The 18,919-nt window shown below is 41.2% G+C and overlaps 4 protein-coding genes across 4 annotated transcripts; 1 reads left to right on the forward strand and 3 right to left on the reverse strand.

The window, feature by feature from the left end:
* Window positions 1-321: 321 nt before the first annotated feature.
* BATDEDRAFT_36602 (uncharacterized protein) lies at window positions 322-1,070 on the reverse strand. Its single transcript, XM_006676779.1, has one exon. The coding sequence runs from the start codon at window positions 922-924 to the stop codon at window positions 688-690; it is 237 nt and encodes a 78-aa protein (XP_006676842.1). The 5' UTR covers window positions 925-1,070; the 3' UTR covers window positions 322-687.
* Window positions 1,071-6,128: 5,058 nt separating this feature from the next.
* Window positions 6,129-8,829, reverse strand: BATDEDRAFT_22843 (uncharacterized protein; the record flags this gene model as incomplete). The annotated part of the gene is made up of 7 exons (XM_006676583.1): window positions 6,129-6,209; window positions 6,314-6,821; window positions 6,904-7,349; window positions 7,436-7,636; window positions 7,726-7,761; window positions 7,810-7,812; window positions 8,494-8,829. The coding sequence occupies 7 exons, from the start codon at window positions 8,827-8,829 to the stop codon at window positions 6,129-6,131; spliced, it is 1,611 nt and encodes a 536-aa protein (XP_006676646.1).
* Window positions 8,830-10,033: 1,204 nt separating this feature from the next.
* Window positions 10,034-12,406, reverse strand: BATDEDRAFT_86468 (uncharacterized protein; the record flags this gene model as incomplete). The annotated part of the gene is made up of 5 exons (XM_006676974.1): window positions 10,034-10,508; window positions 10,655-10,980; window positions 11,115-11,491; window positions 11,665-11,780; window positions 12,261-12,406. 5 exons carry the CDS (start codon window positions 12,404-12,406, stop codon window positions 10,034-10,036), a joined length of 1,440 nt encoding a protein of 479 aa, XP_006677037.1.
* Window positions 12,407-13,466: 1,060 nt separating this feature from the next.
* On the forward strand, window positions 13,467-18,471 carry BATDEDRAFT_9753 (uncharacterized protein; the record flags this gene model as incomplete). Its single annotated transcript, XM_006676482.1, has 8 exons — window positions 13,467-13,790; window positions 14,001-14,197; window positions 14,303-14,602; window positions 14,685-14,924; window positions 15,041-15,924; window positions 16,009-17,504; window positions 17,674-18,162; window positions 18,286-18,471. The coding sequence occupies 8 exons, from the start codon at window positions 13,467-13,469 to the stop codon at window positions 18,469-18,471; spliced, it is 4,116 nt and encodes a 1,371-aa protein (XP_006676545.1).
* Between the last annotated feature and the right edge of the window lie 448 nt (window positions 18,472-18,919).

Here is an 18,919-nt window from a genome sequence, read left to right on the forward strand (position 1 = left end):
GGCAATATGGGGTGCTACATGGCCCAGTGCAGTAGTATAAAACTGGCGATTGTGGCGGAATAACAGCAGACAAGACTGTCTAAACAAAAGACATAATGCAATCAAGATATCAAACCCAAACCAAGTCTACATACACAATCAAATGACGGTTGATTAGTCCATGCCAAGAGCGAGATTTGACAACCATTGATAAGAGTTGCTGATGCTTCAGAAACGCATCTTGAGCAGCACATCAAGCAGCAACACGTGAGCATTCTGAAACAAATCGCGTTTGAAGTGGACTCGTTCAGGACACTCCAGACTTGACATTCAGATTCTATTCGAGGTCGTATCTACCTGATTAATGGACAGAGATCCACCTGCCACCGCTATTCCCGTTCATTCCAATCCATTGAACGGGAATTCGACAAAAAACACTGTATCGCCATCTACCGCCGCATTCAACAGTCATCATACTCGACAGTCATCATTGGCAAGTCAAGAAAGTGCCAATCTGTATATACAAACACCAGTGGGAATCGGTCCTCCTCCCATTACCATCGCAAGTGTTACTAACGGAAATTCAAAGACCCTTCACCAACAACAGTTTTTTCCTGTTCAATCTCATACTGTCAATGGTGTTGTGCCAGGTCCTGTACCTCCACTTCCACTCAGCACCGACTTTGGTGTGGTGGATATGGGCGATATTTACTCTCCTTCTGCCGAATTCGATTCCCAACACAATCCTTTGAATATCTTTGGTAGTGCTTCTGCTGAGATTGAACCACCGATGCTACCTCTCTCCAACTCCCGCTCTCGAAGAAGTTCATTGTTCTCCACCTTTTCTTCACCCTCAAAGTCCCATAGTCGTCGAGCTAGCACCAACTCCATGTTCGCCTTTACATCCCAGCAATCCAACATCGCGACTGAAGTCGTGCCTGTCATGATTCCCTCTGCTAATCCGGTCAGTCATGGTGACGAGACTCCTACATTGGAACAATCCGACCCAACTACTTGCAGATCTCTTCCAACTGCTAGCCATGGGTTTCCACCATTGACTAATCCTTACATGCCAAACGCAGCTCATCGCAAATCCTCGCAATCCAACCCCGATCCATTTTATACTCAGAGTGCTATCGTCGCTGACATGGATACTGATGGTGCGATTCATCAAGATCTTACTCCTCTGACTTCCGCGATCACGTCTGCCTTGTCCAGCACTGCTTTGAGTCAATCAGCTAATCCTACTGGAATTCTGCAGTATCATCAACATTCTCCTTCGTATCAAGAATCTAATGTGCAGTCTGCAACACCCCATCAACCATATGGTCTTTTTACTCTGCAACCACAGAATGTGCTGGAAACCATTCATTCGGCTCCTGAAAGCAATCATGCTGCGCAATTTTATTCTGCTGATCGCCAAATGACTGAAATGGCAGTACAATCAGACAATATGTTTGCAAACCATCAATATGCAGCCATCACTCCTGAAAACTACAATACCTTGCCTCCAATGCATCCTGTCGATCACCCACATGCCATTAAAAACTACAATCTTTCAAACATGCATTCTTTGTCTGCCAGATCTGTAGACAAGGTCGATGAATTAGTAGAATCTCTGGATATGCTAGTTGCTGTAGGTCAATATGGATCTCCCAGAGAGCCTGGTGGAATGTTTCGTCTCACTCCGGTAGAGTCGCAGCTTCAAACCTCGTATTGCTGGCGTATTCCTAATCTTCATCAAACAACAGCAGAAAAACTGGTGTCGCCTCCATTTGGTCCACGAGATTGGTCGTGGCAAATTGTGTTATACCCAAAAGGAACATCTGACAGCAAAGAAGCGTATTCAAGTGCCTTTATTCGTCCAATCAAGAGCGACTCGGAGATAGTAGCAAAAGACAATTGGTTTCGCCCGGTCACCAATTTCACTTTTCATCTTAAATATGCGTCTGCTATCCCTCATGATTCCTGCTACTCAAATGTTCCTGGAAATGGAGAAGGACTTGGTTCTGATTTTTTGTGCTCTCAGATGTCGGAACCTACCTTTACAGGGTTTTCTCCAACTCAATCGGGTTGGGGATTTCAAGAGTTCTATCCGCTGCCGTTTCCTATGGAGGCAGTTGATCTGACCGATGGAACTGCAGCCATTCAAATTGACGTTTGTGGACCTCAAGCAATTCAAACAAGCACGATTGCTTACGAATATGATGTCAGATATCCATTTTCTACAGACCCGACACAAACGGAAAACTCTCACACTTCGCTGCCTTTTGGTCCGCGTGGCTGCTCGTGGCTTGTGAATATCCATCTTGATGAAAACAAAAACTCTTATGGGAATCATATTTCCGGATATTTAAAACCCATCAAATCAGACTTTGAAGAGTCTCTTGGAATCCAGTGGTCTCGCTCAATATCTACCTTGACTTTGGAATTGATCCATCCTGTTAGCAGACAGGTTCTGGTTTCCAAAAGTATTACTGGTGGGTTTGTATTTTCAGGGGATCAAGACAAAGTTGCTGCTGGTTGGGAAAAACTCTGGTCTTTGGATCAAGTGTTTGAAAACCTATCTGGGGTTGATAGGTTTACCGTGAGTGTAACAGTCGCATGGGATCCTGTCGGTCTTTCTCGCAGCACCACGCTTGGAAAAGTAAAGGCGGCTTTAGGTAGCGTTAGTGAATCTCTATCTATACTAAAGCAAGACTCGGCCAATAACCACCATTTAACCGAACAGCTTAAGAATAACTTGTCAATTAAAGTAGCCGAACTATCCGACACAAGCAACCGCCTTAAATCAGTCACTGATCGATTGAACATTGTTCAAGGACGACTTGCAGAGTCTCAAAAAGAATTGGCTCAAATTCATCGTACCAACACCGAGGTTGAAGCTCTTCGCGAGAGGGTGGAGCTTCTTTTGAATGAACTAGGTGAGACCCGCGAGTCTCAGTCTGTTTGCGAGCGTCAGCAGGTGATTATTTCTCAAGCTCGTGCTCGTCTAATGACTCTGCGTGGATCACTTGAAGATATCTCAATGTCAGAGCTGACCGTGTCCAACCAAGATGGAGAGATGGATTCGTCCGTTCTTCATATGCGCGTAATACAAATGCAAGGGCAAATTGCAGAGCTAGAGTACGATTTGGCACAGGCTCGAGCAACCCTTAATGCGACAGTACGAAAACATGTGGACGATATTCTTAGCCAGCCTATCCAACGTAGCGATGCTCCTGAAGCACCTCCTTTGGATCTTTTACAAACTGCAATTGACACTGCATTGAATGAGACTAGTCTTGCCAATGCCACATTAGATGAAACTACGTCTAAAGTATCTGTGCTTGATTCACAAACTCCAAAATCGGAGCGCTTTGCCATTGTTGCTGAAATTTCTATGATTCAATGTGGAATTGATGTTGCCATGGCATCATTGTTGGAAGCATCAGATAAAGTCGTGGCTCACGGTTTACAACTTCCTGAAAATTATGCTACTGTCTACTCCGACCTAGAGCATGTTTGTAGGAGGCTTCTTCAAGTCCGTCATGATCTATCCTCGGATACATACCTTGAGCATTTAGTGCCTGGGAACGCTGTAAAGGATTTGGCAACTGGCATATTTGTCGCGCCAATTGCCAATTCTATTGAGCAGCCTCAATTCGATACGACTTTGTCATCTGTTTCTGCTTTTCCCAATGATCATCCCAACTATCGACCAAGTCTTCCTCTTGATATGGAACCACTCGATTCTACTACAATGGTTTCTATGCGTCAGACTAGTCCATCGGGGAAACGTGGTTTGCGACAGCTTCCACCACCACCCATGGTAGGACCACCATATACAAATAGCTCTGCTATAAACCAAACACAGTCTATACAACACACTTCCATTTATTCTGAATCTCATCACGAACCTGTCGGTACTGTATCTAATCCCAAAGATCTAAACGCCATTCACAACCGCATGAACAATATTGTTGATATGCTTCAAGATGTTTTAAAAACAAAAAAATCGGGTTTGTTTCGATCAGAAAACATGTCCAGAACATCATCGAGTGAGCGGTCTGAATCCGACCTTGATATTGAGCTTTGGACTCCGATTAATGAAACCAATACAGCATTTGACTCGGAGATACTTGCGGTAAGATTTTACTTTTTAGTTTGATGTAATATGGAGGCATGTTTTGATTTGATCAATTGGATCGTTGTAAACATATTATTAGTTTATTGTTTTGTAAGGCTTTTAACGAAATTTTATCTTGCTATTTGCTAATTTGCAGTCTATTCTTCGCGAACTATCTGAAAAAAAAACTCGACGTGTCAACTTTTGGATGTTTATATTGAGCTTGTTATTCACTATGTTCACCATGTATTCGACTGTTTATATAGCCTGTGACTTGTCATCTGGCGCAGCTGGTGCGCATATATTTAAGCCATATCATACTGTTTGCGAATCCACCATTCTACCCGCTTGGGATTCAGTTACCACCATGTGGCATGATGCTACAGAGTTGGTAGTTTTAAAGGCTGGGCCAGAGTCTTTAAAGAGAATTCGCTGGTATTCGCGAAAATCCGTTGTGACAGGTCGCAAAGCTCTGTTTAATGCAAGACTGTGGCTAGATAACACAATGCGTAAGGCTATTGAACGTGCCCCATCTATGCCTGACATGAGCTCAAATCCTGCGCAACAAGGTGCCGATGAAAGCCTGTCTGGAAGTCATCCAATTGATCATAATGTGCCAAAGACAGAATCATCGCTATTGCCTGTTCATGTGGATAGGCTGAGTACAAACCAAGCAGATTCTTTTGTTCATGAAACGGATACGTCTGTGATCTCTGGTTTAGAAGTCGAGCAGTCGGTGGAAGTGTCGGAAACACATATTTCCGAATCACCTGAAAACCAAGTCATTTTGGATGCCTATGATGGCACGTCTATACTGTCTTCTCAATCCACTATCAATCCACAGAAAGTATCGACTTTTGAACCGTCACCAAGCTTTTTGCTGGATCTTGAACAACCATCTATCTCACACGAATCTGTGTTAAAGATGGAAACTACGGAACAGTTTATACCAAAATCTTCAAAAGTTTTATCCGAATCTCAATCTTCTTTGACGACCAATCTGTATACTACGCCGACATTACCTACTGACACCGATACACTCTCGAGCCATTATAAGGCTGACTTGGAGAATACAGAGTTGGCTGCTAGCACCCTTGCGACTCCTTTAGATATTCCTGATGAACATGAAGATGAAGCGAAGCTTGATAATAGCTATCACAAGCCAATTTCACATGAAAAGCCATTTACCATTCTTCCTATTGGAGATACACAAGCCAATATCCGGGACGCACCCACTAACGCCAAAGACCACGATGTAGCTGCCGATTTGACCGATGATGCGTTTCTCGACATTCATGATGCCCCAGCGAATGAAATAGACCATGAAAGTGATACATATTCGCATACTACTGACGAGATAAAGGCTGAAGAATCTCATACACGTCAAAGTGAAACAGACAGCAATGTATTGAACAAACCCGACTCATTCACGCAATCCCATTCGCCTTCTCTCTCACCTATTGTCAAGGAATTTGCTGTTGATGCAGATCACTCTAATACTGATCGTGACGTCAAAGACGATGAACCTCGGTTTAAAATTTTACCCATCGGTGACATGACGAGCAACATTCGTGATATGGACGAGGAATCACATATCGATATGATTTTATCTCCAGATAAGGATGATATAAGCGATGCAGACGAAGAAGCAATGGCTGAGCATGTGGATGAAGCGGAAATATCAGATACAAGGGCAGAGCTTTAATCTATATTCTTTATGGTGGAGCATCGTCATCTGGTAGAGTGCGGCTTAGAGCAGATTGCGTGATTTATCTTTTATAATAAAGTGATGGATAAATGTAAAGCGACCAACAATGATATACAGATGAATTCAAAGTTCAGTAGAAATTTGTTTATTTGGCCAATCAACACATTACAAAATATGTACTAGCATCAGGCTGCTTGATCAAAAAAATAGAAACAAAAAGACGCCAAGAAATAGATTCAATAAAAGCAGCGATAAAAGTGCATGGTGCACAAACTTGAGAAACTCGACAAAATGATTCAAAGACATCGAGACTAGACACAATGGTAGATATGCTCATTTATGGTGCTTTTTCCCGCCTTTTTTGGATAGAGTGTATCGTGTGAAATGGTTGATCATCTCAAGAGAATGCTCGGGCTATTACAGAACAAAAACATACGATTAGCTTTAACCCTTTATCTGCATTTTCCCCACTAGAGCGATACTTGGGATGCAATTGCCGAATAAAAATTCAAACTTACCTGATCATACGGAACCATGTGGCCAGCTTCATAAACCCGAACAAACGAAAAGTTTTCATGTTGACGGAATTCACCAGCAGCCTTACCAGTAACTTCAGAGACCCATGGCTTGTCCTCGGCGTTTTCAAATCCTTCCTGGCCAGACCACTCAAGAGACATAGTCCATGCTTTATTTCCAATCCAGTTGCAAATATAATCGGCATCACCGGCATAAATCATAATGGCGATCCCTTCCTCGAGAAGTGGAGCAATATACTCGACATATGGGTGCATCCAGTCACCAGCCATAAGAAAACTGACATTGATGTCTCTGTTACAGCCCTGGTAGGTAACATCTACACCAAGTTGCTCCTGAATATCTGGACGGTTTAACCAAGACTCGATGTCATTTAAAATAGAGTAGCAAAGTGGGTTGGAAGCGTCACAGTCCTTGCGAATATCATAAATATTCTTGCCAGAAGATTGGAATGGCTGGATCATGGCAGAATTACAATAAAGAGAGCCTGGCCTAAATGGGATCCATAGTCAAAAACTTGTTAGCGTTTGTTGCCATATCAAAGCCAAGCACCGTAGCAACCATAATTACTTACACACAAGTAAAAGCGCTTTTCCAGTTGTAGCATGCGCTGATCAAAGATTTACATGTGCTATACTTGGAACGCATAGTGTTGCAGGTCTGTTCATCAAGAATAGGTCCATATTTGTCATCGCAGGCCATATCAGGATAGTACTGATATTGCACCAAAGGGTCAGTTAAACCGTTTCCAATAGCAAGCCCTTTCAATTGAATCTCGACAGTTTCTGGACCATCATCGAGTGTATGATGCTTAATTGAGGCTGCATTTCCCTCAGAAATAGTCTTGGCAATAGCAGGAATGTAGTGGCCAGCGTACGATTCTCCAGTAACAAAGAAGGGAAGTTTGGCATATTGGGTGTATTTCTGGAAAAATATCTGAAGGAAAGCATAAACGTCTTGAGCAGCAGCATCCGAGTCTGTAACCTTTCCATCACCGTAGCTGAAGCCAACATTGGTAGGCTAATAAAATAAACAATTGAATAAGCGCAAGCTAGTATTACAATATGGTTAATTTCCTTTTCGGATCAACCTTTGAACTGCATTACCTGATCTAAAAAGACGACGTTTGCATTAGCATTCCAAGAAGACTTGTTGATGGTGGTACCATTTCCCTCGGGGTTGGCACGACAAGGGCCAAGCTCCATAAGAAGACCGGTGAGAGATGAGCAGCCAGGGCCACCATTAAGCCACAAAATTACAGGATCAGTTTTAGGCTTATCTCTGCTTTCGAAAAACCAAAAGAAAAACTAACAAGACATGAGCAAAGATATATGAATTTAGTTTGAATTACCAGTAACAATGCATTGCCATAAACCAATTTAAAAACAAAACTTACGTGATTATTGTCTTCAGTATCGAGGTAGCCAACATACTATACATTAGTGTTGGTGACAGAAATTCATTAGTATTTATAACTTACAGTCTTGTTCATGTAAAATGAAAAACAACAAGTGGATCAGGGTGTATAATAAACCGCCAGCTTATGAAATGATTGCCAGTTTACTGGACAATATTGTGATATTTGAGTAAATGCTCATATCACAGCTTCAGTTCTAGTCAATCCCATACTTTTTCAATCTGAAACCCCTACAAGCCAAACATTATGATTGGCATGTATAGTTACATTCCCGAGACGTGCAATCTTTGTTCACTTGAACCAGAAGCGCGAACGGATTCAATATTTTAGGATACAAAGGAGTTTTTAGACTTTTCTCAAGAATGTCTATTGAAGCCGCCAATTTTTAGTAGGAAAGCGCAACGAATATCTAATCGCTGTCTATTCCAAAGCAAAATACAAGTGTTGCATTTTGTGTGAACAACAAATTGGCTTCGAGGGGAATAAAATTATAAGCATCAAGCTGAATCAGATTGGAAAAAGCACAGCTACACAGCAAGGTATAGCCCAAAGCCAACACATTGTAATGGAAAAGGGAGTCAAGCAAGAAACCGAAGATGGGAGATATTAAAGATAGAATATGCATCGAGCCAAAAATGGGAATCTCCGACAAGCAGCTCGAGTAATTCCAAACTCCGCCAATCAACTCCCGACTGAATACTGCCTTCAGATCCCTTGCATCTACACACATCAAGAGCATGATCTTACCTGCTGAACACTAGGATCGCATAGCTCAACCTTTTCCCTCACACGGATGGTGTATTTAGGAAACTTGGCATGAGTAAGTACATTCCAAACAGTTATTTTTCCAGTAGCTGACATGGTGCTCTTGGTCTCGACCTTGAGAGCAGAAGGACGCTTGCTGGACTCGAAAAGAGAATGCTGATTGGCTGTAAATGGCGATTTGACGGAAGACAGGAATTGAAAGTCGTTGGATGCCTCGTCAAACTGATTAATGAACATGGGCTTGGGGTTTTTGTGAGGGGTCGCATAAGCCAGGCCAGCGATAGCCAGACATGCGGCAGAGAGCGTAAACAATTTCATTTTGCTAAGATTGAGGATGCCAGGGATACTAACAACGATTGAATGGTCAAATACGATAATGCAGGGTGGTTAATTCACATTTTAATGGCATTAAAGTGGATTAGCACTGGGCATTTAACAAGATTGAATTGGTGGGCAGTTAGGATAATACAGTGAGATCACAGCATACTGCAATGATATATTAAACCAGGGCTAACGAGCCTAGCATAATCTCAAACATGTCAGCAAAAGTGTTTTTCTTACAAGCAGATATCACAAAGATGGACAGGATTTGCGTTCAAATGCAGCCTTTTTATAGTATAAATGGAAGCCATTCGCTGCAAGGGGATCAAGTCACGCTTTCAAATCCCGTTAGCTCGTAGGGTACAAGTTTAATGCTTTTATTTTTGTTCTGGTATAGAGCTGAGCACATGTCGGAAACGCTCATCTTATTACGGCCGTACTCGCGTAAAATAAGGGAGCCAAAGTGCATAATAAATAGCCAATTCACATCGAATTTACTGGTCAGTATTATTTCTGAACTCTAGTTTGGTGACATTTGTGCTCATTTTGTATAAAACTAAACGAATGTTCATGTCAGTTTCAGTCAATCTGCAACTCCTACAAACCAAACATTGTATGATTGGCATGTATAGCTGCATTCCCGAGTGCAGTCTTGTTCACTTGAATTAGTACGTGAGCGTATCCGAGATTTCAAGATACAACAAATACGAATTCAATTGCTTTTGATCGACCCAATATGTGGATTGTAACGGATAAATCTAGTGATCGTACAATGTATGGCTATGTCAAATAAGATATGGGCTTAAAACTATAGCCTAATTGTGTCATATGATGTGCATGATCTACTAAAAGATCGAGAATGTTTATCAAAGTCAATTTATAGTAGAAAGACGAAACAAACATTTAATCATCTATTCCAAAGCAATCACTGCAAGATAAATTCAAGTTCCATTTTGCGTAAATACGGCTGTAATTTGGCTACCCGTATACTATTAACCAGGGTTCAAATTTGAATCGAACAATAAGCATTATTTCACCACACACATTCAAAATAGTACGTTGGCATTCACATCAATTGCTAGAAAATGGAGTAGAATTTCGGTACAGTTATAACTATTAATGCAATCGCTTGCGCTATATTTGAAAGTTTAGATAAAAGTCAACGAGATTGCTGGTTATTTTCTAGAGCAAACTTTATAAATCATAAAATCACCTGCAAGTCCGAGATACGTGTCAGCTCTACACGTCCATTCAAAGGAGTTGCTGCGGCACCCGACTGTCTTCGAGAGTAAGAATCTTGCTTACGTCGGTCATCCGAGGCTGGCTCACGACGTTTGTATGGTCCTCGCTTATATCCAGTAGGTGGAGCAGTGGGTGTAGTACCTGAAGTACCACGAGATCCCGGCGCGTACCCCGCCAACACTAGATTTGCTTGCTGCTGTTGTCGAAGCAGTTGTTGTTTCTGAAGTTGTTGAATTTGAAGTTGCAGTTGTTGCTGGTACTGTAGTTGCTGACTCAGCAAACCACCAACGTATCCAATGGACAGTGTGGGAGGTGGAAACGGGTAGTGGGTAAACACTGGAAGATTAGGTTGAAGAGTGCCAGGTATCGTCGATTCTGCCACACGTCCACGCGCAGATCGGCCGCCCAGCTGATGCCGTTGTCGTCTCAATCGTCTATTAAAAACATCAAGTGATATGATTGGTAAGCAACCCTGCATCACGTATTCTGCAAATTTGGCTCAAATAAAAATGCCAAAATAAAATCGTCTGGTTCTTATTTTAAAACCACAGCATTCCATTATTAAATCTGAGCAACATACCGTGAGTTACGATCCTCCTCTTTGTTAATCCGGTCAATATCCTCATCCGAGAGAATTCGCAGATCGGGCTGCCATTCAAACTCAAAATCTTCACTTCTAAATGGCCGTGATCTCCAAAATGCTGCTTCTGTAGCCTGAGAGTAATTCAAACGCGCATTGACAACCTGTTCGCGAATGGCATGTGCAATCATGGGGACAAATTCACCACCCACTCCAAGATCCGCAGAAAGTTGGCGAGCAAAATGCTCTGGTGTAATAGAATGTGTAGGAAAAAGAGGCCATTCGAATCGATCCCTGAGATACACAACTCCGACATGAAGATCCAACTATAGTATCATGTGAGTTGTCCATTTATGTTTGGTAAAACATGGCCGATCCAGATGGTGAAAATGTAAGAAAAATGTACGAATAAACTGACACTGATCTACCATGAAATCAATATAAAGTAAAAATAGTTTACCGTAATCACTATTCGTAAATCGCCGTATGCTGAAAAATCATCTAGAGCGTCTCCAGTCTCGTCAACTGCGCTAGTGGTGCTTACTTCACTTTCTTTATTTAAAAGGCCATCACCACCATTAGTGTGCAACTCTTGTTTGGTTTGCAAGGCATCTTCAACTAAAGACTTGGACGGCGGAGAACTCTCCAAAGCAACAGTTTTTTGGGGTATGGTTTTGAGTTTTTCGACAGGGATAAGATCCTCTTCTACGGCGGCAGCGTATTCTGAAACTTGTTTTCGAATGGCATCTGCTATCTGAGGTACAAAATATGACGCATATGGAAACTCTAGATCGTCCGCCAAAAGTTGCGCAAAATACTCTGGTGTCATGAGCGTTTCTATTCAAAACAATCAGTTGAAATTCCATAATTAAGATTAGAAATTTCAGCATCAGCCATGTGCATAAAGAAATACAAGTTCCTTTGGAATAACTCGGACGATTGGTATGTATAGTAAAACGGCACGCAGATGGCGCTCAATTGTGTTGGCAATGCATCAAGAAAAGGCATACCATTCATATTCCAGGTAAATTGATCTCGCAACTTGACACCTTCTATCTCAAGATCTAGCCGAATTGGAATTAGTTTTACTGGGAGATTTGCTAGCTGTCGAAGCTGGTCAATGCGTCTAGTTATGGGGTTAGGCCCAAAAATATATATTGGACAATGTCAGCATTTTAGAATTGAGAATAGGTTGTTTAAAAAAGACCAAGGTTAATCAAGTAGTTGGTTGTATGAGGATTCTAAGCCATTGGATTTATCTCTAAACCACTAGTGATGGGATTGATATAATTGCTACTGTAGCATCATTCATGATAGCAAATGACATGATTTAAAGAGTGAGCAAGTACGGCTGTCATGTGTACGATGGAGTGAATCCAAAAACATGCAAGAGTATATAATCAACTATATGCTCTTCCCCACTCAACTCGATAATCTTCAAATCCATTCAACCTAGCCAGTTCCGTGAAACCACATTAAAGGCTATAACCATTAAAATCAAGAGCAGGTCGAAAGGCAAGCTAATATACTCAACGGATATGTGTGATGAGTAGTGTAAGGTCTAGTTCTCAGATTACTCTTGTACTTGCAATCTAGGACATTGTACTTGTTTGCAGTGCTGCCTTGACCATTCTGTTGGTCATCAGCAGGTTGTGTTCCTCCAGGTGTTGTGACTTCGTCGCCAAGTTCGTCAATCAAGTCGGGGTCGACATACGAAGCCTTTGAATAGATGTTCGTAGGAGTGGTTGACATCAAGTCCAGTAGAGCCTATTAGCCAGCAGATACACTTTGAGCAATGGATAGTATGGGAGCAAGTAAGAATGGGTTGTATCCAATGGCCGGGTGGTTGCTATTTGATTGAAAAATTGTTGGGGTTTGACGAGCTAGATCGGCGTGTGTATAAAAACCTAATTGAATGGATGGCAGTTAGCAACTGCTTAGTTGCTATATTTTACTGGAATATATCAGAATGGCATTGCTTTACTGAAACAATTACTTTGATTCTTGGCTGATGGCGAATAGATTGTTCCTGTCGAGATTTGATACTTTAATGAAGCCAGACTGGTATCGTACTAACACGATACCAATCTAGTTTTGCTATAATAATCTAGACGGATTGATTTTTGTTTATTGATAGCCTACAGCCGTATTTACGCAAAATGGAATTTGAATTTATCTTGCAGTGATTGCTTTGGAATAAACAATGCTTGAGCATTCACTGCTTTCTACTATAAATTGACTTTGATAAACATTCTCGATCCTTTAGTAGATCATGCACATCATATGACACAATTAGGCTATAGTTTCAAACACATATCTTCTTATTTGACATAGCCATACATTGTACGATCACTAGATTTATCCGTTACAATCCACATATTGGGTCGATCAAAAGCAATTGAATTCGTATTTGTTGTATCTTGAAATCTCGGATACGCTCACGCACTAATTCAAATGAACAAGACTGCACTCGGGAATGCAGCTATACATGCCAATCATACAATGTTTGGTTTGTAGGAGTTGCAGATTGACTGAAACTGACATGAACATTCGTTTAGTTTTATACAAAATGAGCACAAATGTCACCAAACTAGAGTTCAGAAATAATACTGACCAGTAAATTCGATGTGAATTGGCTATTTATTATGCACTTTGGCTCCCTTATTTAATGTTTGATTTTATGTAAATGCAATTCTAGTTTTTGAATCTTTCCTAATTTAATTAACAGGCTTTGAATATATATTGAATCCAAACACCTGTTCAGCATATAAGGGCTGGATCTACATTCTTAGAGCTTAAATTTCTGCTGGCTATGGCAGCTCTACCAACCACCGATACTGTAGTCGCTTTGCAACAACCTGAAGCGCCAACAAAGTCTACAAATGCACCCCAATCTACTGGTACTCCGGCTGCCAATGAAAAACCTTTCATAAAGAACAAGAATCACATTTCGTCAGACTTTGTCTCCCCAGAAGCCACCGCTTCACTTTTTTCCAAACTGACTTATTCTTGGATGAATGCCGTTTTCCTTGCTGGATTCAAAAGGCCACTTGAATTGACTGATATTTGGCAACTTGGGCCTAAATGGCGTGTTCAGCCTTTAACAGAACGACTTGAAAATGCCTGGGCTGCAGAAGTTGCAAAATTTCCTTCCTCACCTCAGTATCCGGCTACGTCCACTGCAAATAAGCCCGATTCAGCTCCATTAGTTTCTGAAAACACGGCATTTACGGCAGATTTTGAAAAAACGGGCAGTATTACTACTACCAAGCCTTTTACAAGTTCCGATAGAGCCGAAAATGGTACCCCTACACGTTCCGATGTAGCCGATAATCCCCCTCGCAAGGGTCGCACTGCACCTTCCTTGATCACCGCACTATGGGACCTACTATTTTGGGAGCTTGCCCCATATGGTCTGTTACGACTTGTTTCTGATATGGCTGGAGTCTTTGCTCCTTATTTAATCAAATATGTGGTGACATTTGTGGTTGATTCAAGAATTGCGATTATTAGTGGCAAGGATGCGCCTCCACTAGCTTACGGGTGTGTTGCGATGCTTGACAATAGAGTCGTGCACCAGATTTGAACATGTGTCATGGCCATATCTAATCTTTTGTGCTTGCTTTCTAACACTTTGAATTTGGATAGAATGGGACTTGCTGTTGCTATGTTTGCTTTGCAAATCGTAAGTACTCTGCTACAAAACTTTTTTTTCTATCTGTCGCTTTCCTCCGGAATGGCTCTTCGTGCAGCGTTTGTGGGCATGATTTATAGGAAATCAATGCGTTTGACATCGGCTGCTCGTCAAGATTTTAATTCAGGAAAAGTCACCAACATCGTCTCCACTGATGTTGCACGTATTGAAACTTTTCTTGGAATGATGCATTCCATGTGGACTGCTCCAGTTCAAATTATAGTTATTACCATATTTTTGATTTCCCAACTTGGGTGAGTAAAACCATTTGCTATTTATGCATTTTGATTCGCGAGTTGAACATGCTAATATTTTTGGCAATCTGCTGACTCATAGATATGCTGCCCTTGTCGGTGTTGCAATACTGGTTGTTCTTGGTCCAATGCAAGGAAAGATATATCGCATTCTCAATAATATTCGCCGTGAAGTTGCCCCACTTGCAGACAAGCGTGTCAAAACAACCCAAGAGGTTTTTCAGGGAATTCGTGTCATCAAATTCTTTAATTGGGAAAAGCCTTTTTTAAAACAGATCCAAGAAATTCGAAAAAAAGAGATTGCTCTTATTTTGAGGCAAAAGTGAGATTTCATTGTGGTTTATAAAAATCCTAAATGTGTTGTTTGGTTGGGGTTTTTATCAATGGATAATTTAGAAATATGCTAATGCTTTATATTGTATGATTTAATTTATTCAGCGTAATCACTGCATTTGTTATGACTTTGACATTTGCTGTTCCAGTGTTTTGTGCATCTCTTACCTTTGTAATCTATGGCATCAACCATGACTTGGAACCAGGCCGTATTTTTTCTTCGCTGACTTGGTTTAATCAACTGCGATTTCCACTCATGTTTTTGCCTCAAATCATTGTTGGTTATGCCGATTTAAAGGTGGCTTTACAGCGTATTCAAGCGCTTTTTCTCGCTCCAGAGCTAGTAGATCAAGCAGAAATCAGTCCAAATGCTATTCATGCCGTTGAGATTGTTAATGGAGAATTCACATGGGATTCACTTCCACCTACTGCACCACCAGTCACTTCAAAACCCGCTTCAAAACAGCGGGGTTATAGTTTTAAAAACACTTCTAATTCAGGCACTCCAACAAATACTTCCGAGAGTACCATTACTACCGAAAATACCAAAAAGGTTCCTGAAATATCGACCCTTCGTAAACTCAACATTGCCATTCCACGAGGAAAACTTGTTGCTATTGTCGGGTCTGTTGGATCTGGAAAATCCAGTTTATTGAATGCTCTGGTTGGGGAAATGAAACAGGTCAGTGGTAAGGTGACTTTTTCTTCGTCACTTGGATATGCTCCACAACAAGCTTGGATCCAAAACACCACCATCAAAAACAATATTTTGTTTGGTTTACCATATGAGGAAAGTCGATATCTTGCTGCCATTCGTGACTGTTCACTGGAGCGCGACTTGGCCATTATGCAGGATGGTGATCGCACTCAAATTGGAGAGCGTGGTATCAATCTCTCTGGCGGCCAAAAACAACGTATCAATTTGGCACGCATGGTATACTATAATAACGACATTGTTCTTCTTGACGATCCGCTATCTGCTGTTGATGGTAAAAATTAAGATTTTAAAAGTGTATACTGCTTTATTTTTGATTGTTCTTGCTAACTGTTATCACCTTTGAAAAATCGATTAGCTCATGTTGGACGGAGTCTTTTTGAAAACTGTATTTGTGGTGCACTGGCAGGAAAAACTCGTATTCTTGTTACACATCAGTTGCATTTTTTGCCTCGTGTTGATTATATTATTGTCATGTCAAATGGTGAAATATCCGAACATGGCAGCTATTCTGATTTGATGGCATCTAATGGAGAATTTTCATCCCTTATGGGCAACTATGGTGGTGTTGATGAAGATGCAAACGATGCTGATTTGATGGTATCAGAAGTCGATCAAATCGATATTGATGGTAAAAAACGGAACGAAGACGCCGTTAACTCTAAGCGAATCGGTGATTCGCTCGCGCTTGCAGCAAAAAAGGACGCTCGAGAGCTTATGCAAACCGAGGATCGCGCGACTGGCACTGTAAAAGGGAATGTCTGGATGTCCTACTTTTACTCTGCAGGCGGATGGATGTTTCTTTTTGGATTGGTTATTATGCTTGTTCTAGTACAAGGCTCTCGTGTTGGCAATGATTTTTGGTTGGTCATTTGGACCAACAAATCCGTTCCTGCATTTGTGTCCAATAGTCAGTATGTTGGTGTTTATTGGGCATGGGGAATCTTTCAAGCGATTGCAACTTACCTCTTTGGTGTATTCTTTGCCTATCAAGGCACTCGAGCTGCTCGAGTCCTTCATGAAGGTGCAATTACACGAGTCATCAAGGCACCTGTGTTTTTCTTCGATACCACACCTTTGGGCCGCATCATTAATCGGTTTTCCAAAGATCAGGATGGCATTGATAATGCCCTCATGAACTCATTTCGTATGTTTATCCAAACACTTTCATCTACGATTTCTGTATTCATTTTGATCATTTATGCCACACCACTTTTTACTGTTGCACTTGTTCCAGTGCTTGCAGCCTATTACGTTTTGCAGCTTTACTATCGCGCTACTTCACGCGAGCTGAAGCGACTTGATTCGCTTATGCGGTCTCCTTTGTATGCTCATATTGGCGAAACTCTTTCTGGCTTACCTACTATCCGAGCCTATCGTGAGCAAGATCGATTTATTGTCAACAACAATAAGATGGTGGATACCAACAACGCCCCATACTTTTTGCTCCTGGCTGCCCAGCGTTGGATTTCCCTTCGATTTGAAATACTTGGAGGAGTCCTAGTGTTTTTTGCAGCCACTTTTGGTGTGTTGGCCAGAAACAATCCCAGCTTCACTGCTGCTCTTTTTGGTCTATCTCTTTCATATGCATTGCAAGTGACCTCGACACTTAATTGGTGTATTCGACAATTTACTGAAACTGAAATTGCCATGAATGCTGTTGAGCGTGTTGAATACTATGCCAACAGTGTTGCCATTGAACCTCCAGAAATTACCGATGTTCGACCTCCTTCTGGATGGCCGAATACAGGTAACATTGAATTTAAGGATATTTCCATGAAGTATGCACCAGACCTTCCACTTGTGCTTCAAAACGTATCGTTTAGTATTTCTAACAACGAGAAGATTGGCGTTGTAAGTATTGTTTTGTAATGGCGTAGTTGAATTGCCTTGATATTATATTGTTGGTGTTTTGAATGCAAAACTTTGTAAAACATTAAATTGGACAATTCCAATTTAGAGTATTCAAATTGTATTAATATTATTCTGCCTGATTTGAACCGATTAAAACATGCATGTTTAGGTTGGACGGACTGGATCTGGAAAGTCATCGCTTATCCAAGCGCTTTTCCGCATGGTTGAAGTTGAAAGCGGATCTATTGTAGTAGATGGCATGACTACTGGTAAACTTGGTCTTGCGGACCTAAGGTCTGGTCTTGGCATCATTCCACAAGATCCTATTCTTTTTTCTGGTACATTCCGCCAGAATCTGGATCCACTTGGAAGCTATACGGATTCAGAACTTTGGGGAGCACTTGAACAAGCCAATATTAAATCCAGGGTTACAGAGGCTCCTGGTGGTCTTGATGGCGAAGTACAAGAGAATGGTGAAAACCTGTCTGTTGGGCAGCGTCAACTGATTTGTCTGGCGCGTGCAATGCTCAAGAAGCCACGTATTCTTGTAATGGATGAAGCTACTGCCAATGTAGACTATGAGACGGATGCAATTATTCAAAAATGTCTGCGAGAATATTTCTTTGATTCTACCATTATTACTATTGCCCATCGACTAGTAAGTCTTGTCTATTTGACCTGACAGGATGACCATTAGTGTTGATAGTATTCATGACTAATGCTTTACCTTTTTTGATTTAAACGTATTGGCCAATATCTGGATGTACTGGATAACCACTAGAACACGATTGTCGACTATGATCGTGTCCTTGTAATGGAAGCTGGACAAATTGCCGAGTTTGATACACCCAAGAAACTCATGGGAATAGAGACTGGCAAATTCCGATCCATGGTTAATGATACTGGAAAGCAAAACATTACCATGTTTACAAAAATGCTGGGCCTGGAAGCACCATCAGATGAATAGCTGATTGCCTTTTCAAGAATTCCTGGATTGAAGCAACCAGCTACTTTACTTTATACACTAGCTGTGAATAAATTTTGTCTACATATTTGGCATTTTATTTTACAGGCGTATTCACGTAAAATGAAACATTCTTTTGCATTTATCTTGCAGTGATTGTCGTTGAATAATCCATGGTTAAATATTCATTATTTCCAGCTAGAAATTGATTGTTTCTTTATAGAGGCTCTGCTGTGTCCTAACATCAGATACGGTCGCGCTCTAGTTCAAGAAAAAGGTAAACATTGGATGAGTATGGAAAAACAGTTGCATTCCCAACTGTAATGTTTTGGAAAAAGAAAATTGGAGATTGGATGTCAACATTCAGTATTTTTGTACAAGAGTGAGCATCAAGACCAGCGAATTAATGAGTTTAAAAGACAATCGTACTCAGTAAGATTGGCAGCAGTCA

Source organism: Batrachochytrium dendrobatidis, assembly GCF_000203795.2.
Source record: "Batrachochytrium dendrobatidis JAM81 unplaced genomic scaffold BATDEscaffold_2, whole genome shotgun sequence".
Classification (NCBI taxonomy): Eukaryota; Fungi; Chytridiomycota; class Chytridiomycetes; order Rhizophydiales; genus Batrachochytrium; species Batrachochytrium dendrobatidis.

Coding starts and splice junctions, on each gene's coding strand:
- BATDEDRAFT_36602 (XM_006676779.1), bottom strand. CDS start 924: ATGACAGGCACGACTTCAGTCGCGATGTTGGATTGCTGGGATGTAAAG.